This window comes from Hippopotamus amphibius, chromosome 3, assembly GCF_030028045.1.
Source record: "Hippopotamus amphibius kiboko isolate mHipAmp2 chromosome 3, mHipAmp2.hap2, whole genome shotgun sequence".
Lineage (NCBI taxonomy): Eukaryota > Metazoa > Chordata > Mammalia > Artiodactyla > Hippopotamidae > Hippopotamus > Hippopotamus amphibius.
The window spans coordinates 180,850,599-180,853,122 of NC_080188.1; the positions used below are offsets into that span (position 1 = coordinate 180,850,599).

Consider the following 2,524-nt stretch of genomic DNA (forward strand, 5'->3'; position numbering starts at 1 on the left):
ACCCCTGTAGTCACCCGTCACATCTGACACTAACTCTCTAAAGCTGGGTCACGCAATCAAGCTATGGTTTAACTTTTTGTTCCTCACCCTAATCACCTGCCTGTCAGAAAATAAAGGAGAGTTTAACAAAATACATGTATTTTCTTGATACAAAAGAAATGAATTTCACCTTAAGAATTTTTCTGAGAATATCTTGACCCACCTTCAGAATGATAGCAAAATGCTGGTATATTACAAATTGGGTTTGAAATTCTTTTTCTTTATCTGAATAGTATGCGTTTTGGAGGTGAAAATAATTAAACACAGAATTGGTTGAACCACCAGGAATAGCCACATCCTAGGGTTATGTAAGAAAATATCTGGCCAGACTCCTCCTGCCGACCGCAGCCACTCCGACCGGTGTCGCCCGCGTCCTCCTTCGCCATGACTTCCTACAGCTATCGCCAGTCGTTGGCCACCTCGTCCTTCGGGGGTCTGGGCGGCGGCTCCGTGCGCTTTGGGGCGGGAGGCACCTTCCGCGCGCCCAGCATCCATGGGGGCTCGGGCGGCCGCGGCGTGTCGGTGTCCTCCGCCTGCTTCGTGTCCTCGTCCTCCTCCAGGGGCTACGGCGGCGGCTATGGGGGCGCCCTGGGCAGCTCCGACGGGCTGCTGGCGGGCAACGAGAAGCTCACCATGCAGAACCTCAACGACCGCCTGGCCTCCTACCTGGAGAAGGTGCGCGCCCTGGAGGAGGCCAACGGCGACCTGGAGGTGAAGATCCGCGACTGGTACCAGAAGCAGGGGCCCGGGCCCGCCCGCGACTACAGCCGCTACTTCAAGACCATCGAGGACCTGCGGGACCAGATTCTTGGTGCCACCATTGAGAACTCCAAGATAGTCCTTCAGATCGACAATGCCCGTCTGGCGGCAGACGACTTCCGAACCAAGTTTGAGACGGAGCAGGCCTTGCACTTGAGCGTGGAGGCCGACATCAACGGCCTGCGCAGGGTGTTGGATGAGCTGACCCTGGCCAGGACCGACCTGGAGATGCAGATTGAGGGCCTGAAGGAGGAGCTGGCCTACCTGAAGAAGAACCATGAGGAGGAAATCAGTGTCTTGAAGGGCCAGGTGGGTGGCCAGGTCAGTGTGGAGGTGGATTCCGCTCCGGGCATCGACCTAGCCAAGATCCTGAGCGACATGAGAAGCCAGTATGAGGTCATGGCTGAGAAGAACCGGAAGGATGCTGAGGCTTGGTTCACCAGCCAGACCGAGGAGCTGAACAGGGAGGTCGCTGGCCACACGGAGCAGCTGCAGATCAGCAAGACGGAGGTCACTGACCTGCGGCGCACCCTCCAGGGTCTGGAGATTGAGCTGCAGTCTCAACTCAGCATGAAAGCCGCCCTGGAAGGCACACTGGCAGAAACGGAGGCTCGCTTCGGAGCCCAGCTGGCCCAGATCCAGGCGCTGATCAGCAGTATTGAAGCCCAGCTGAGCGACGTGCGTGCCGACACCGAGCGGCAGAACCAGGAGTACCAGCACCTCATGGACATCAAGTCCCGGCTGGAGCAGGAGATTGCCACCTACCGAAACCTGCTGGAGAGCCAGGACGCCTATTACAACAATCTGTCCACCCCGAAGGCCCTCTGAGTCCTGCAGCCTCCTGGCCTTCCTGCTCTGATGCAGAGGGATTCTCCTGGGTAGGGGCGTGGGAGGGGAGGGGCCCTTACCCCTGGCTCTCCTGCCGATCTGCCAATAAAACTTTATGGCCCAAGGGAAAAAAAGAAAAAAAAAAAAAAAGAAAATATCTGGCCAGAGTGCCCACTGTCTAGGAAACACGCAAAAAAACCACTACAGATTCCTGTGATAAGGGAAGATGTAAAGGGCATTATTATAACCTAGACCCGCGGCATCGGGTTAAACGGTGAGCAGGTGAGTAAGGCTTATTGGGGAGGTGTTGGTTCACATCAGGGAGCTGTTTCTCTTTGCCCTTTGTCCGTTTTCCCCTATTGCCTGATTATTACTATTCACCCAGAATTTCTGGGACCGTGTGCTCAGTTACCACACCAATGTAGTAATTAGGTAAAAAGACTCTGAAATAAAAGCATTCCAGACATAGGAGGCTGGAGTTTGAAGGAAAGGAGGTTGCCCTCTTTTTTTTTAAATTTATTTCATTGAAATTTAGCTTGTTTACAACTTTGTATTAGTTTCAAGTGTCCAACAAAGTGATTCAGTTATACATATACATACTCTTTTTCATATTCTTTTCCATTATGGTTTATTACAGGATATTGAATATAGTTCCCTGCGCTGTACAGTATTCATTCTATATATACTAGTTTGCATCAGCTAATCCCAAACTGCCACTCCCACCTCCCTCCCCCTTGGCAACCACATGTCTGTTCTCTATGTCTGTGAATCTATTTCTATTTTGTAGGTAAGTTCACTTGTGTCATATTTTAGATTGTACATATAAGTGATATCCTATGGTATTTGTCTTTCTCTTTCTTTCTTCACTTAGTATGATAATCTCTAGGTCCATCCATGT

At 51.5% G+C, this 2,524-nt stretch overlaps 1 protein-coding gene across 1 annotated transcript; it reads left to right on the forward strand.

Moving 5' to 3' along the window:
- The first annotated feature begins 375 nt into the window (after window positions 1–375).
- On the forward strand, window positions 376–1,754 carry LOC130849120 (keratin, type I cytoskeletal 19-like). The gene has a single exon (XM_057727741.1). The coding sequence runs from the start codon at window positions 424–426 to the stop codon at window positions 1,624–1,626; it is 1,203 nt and encodes a 400-aa protein (XP_057583724.1). The 5' UTR covers window positions 376–423; the 3' UTR covers window positions 1,627–1,754.
- The last annotated feature ends 770 nt before the right edge of the window (window positions 1,755–2,524 follow it).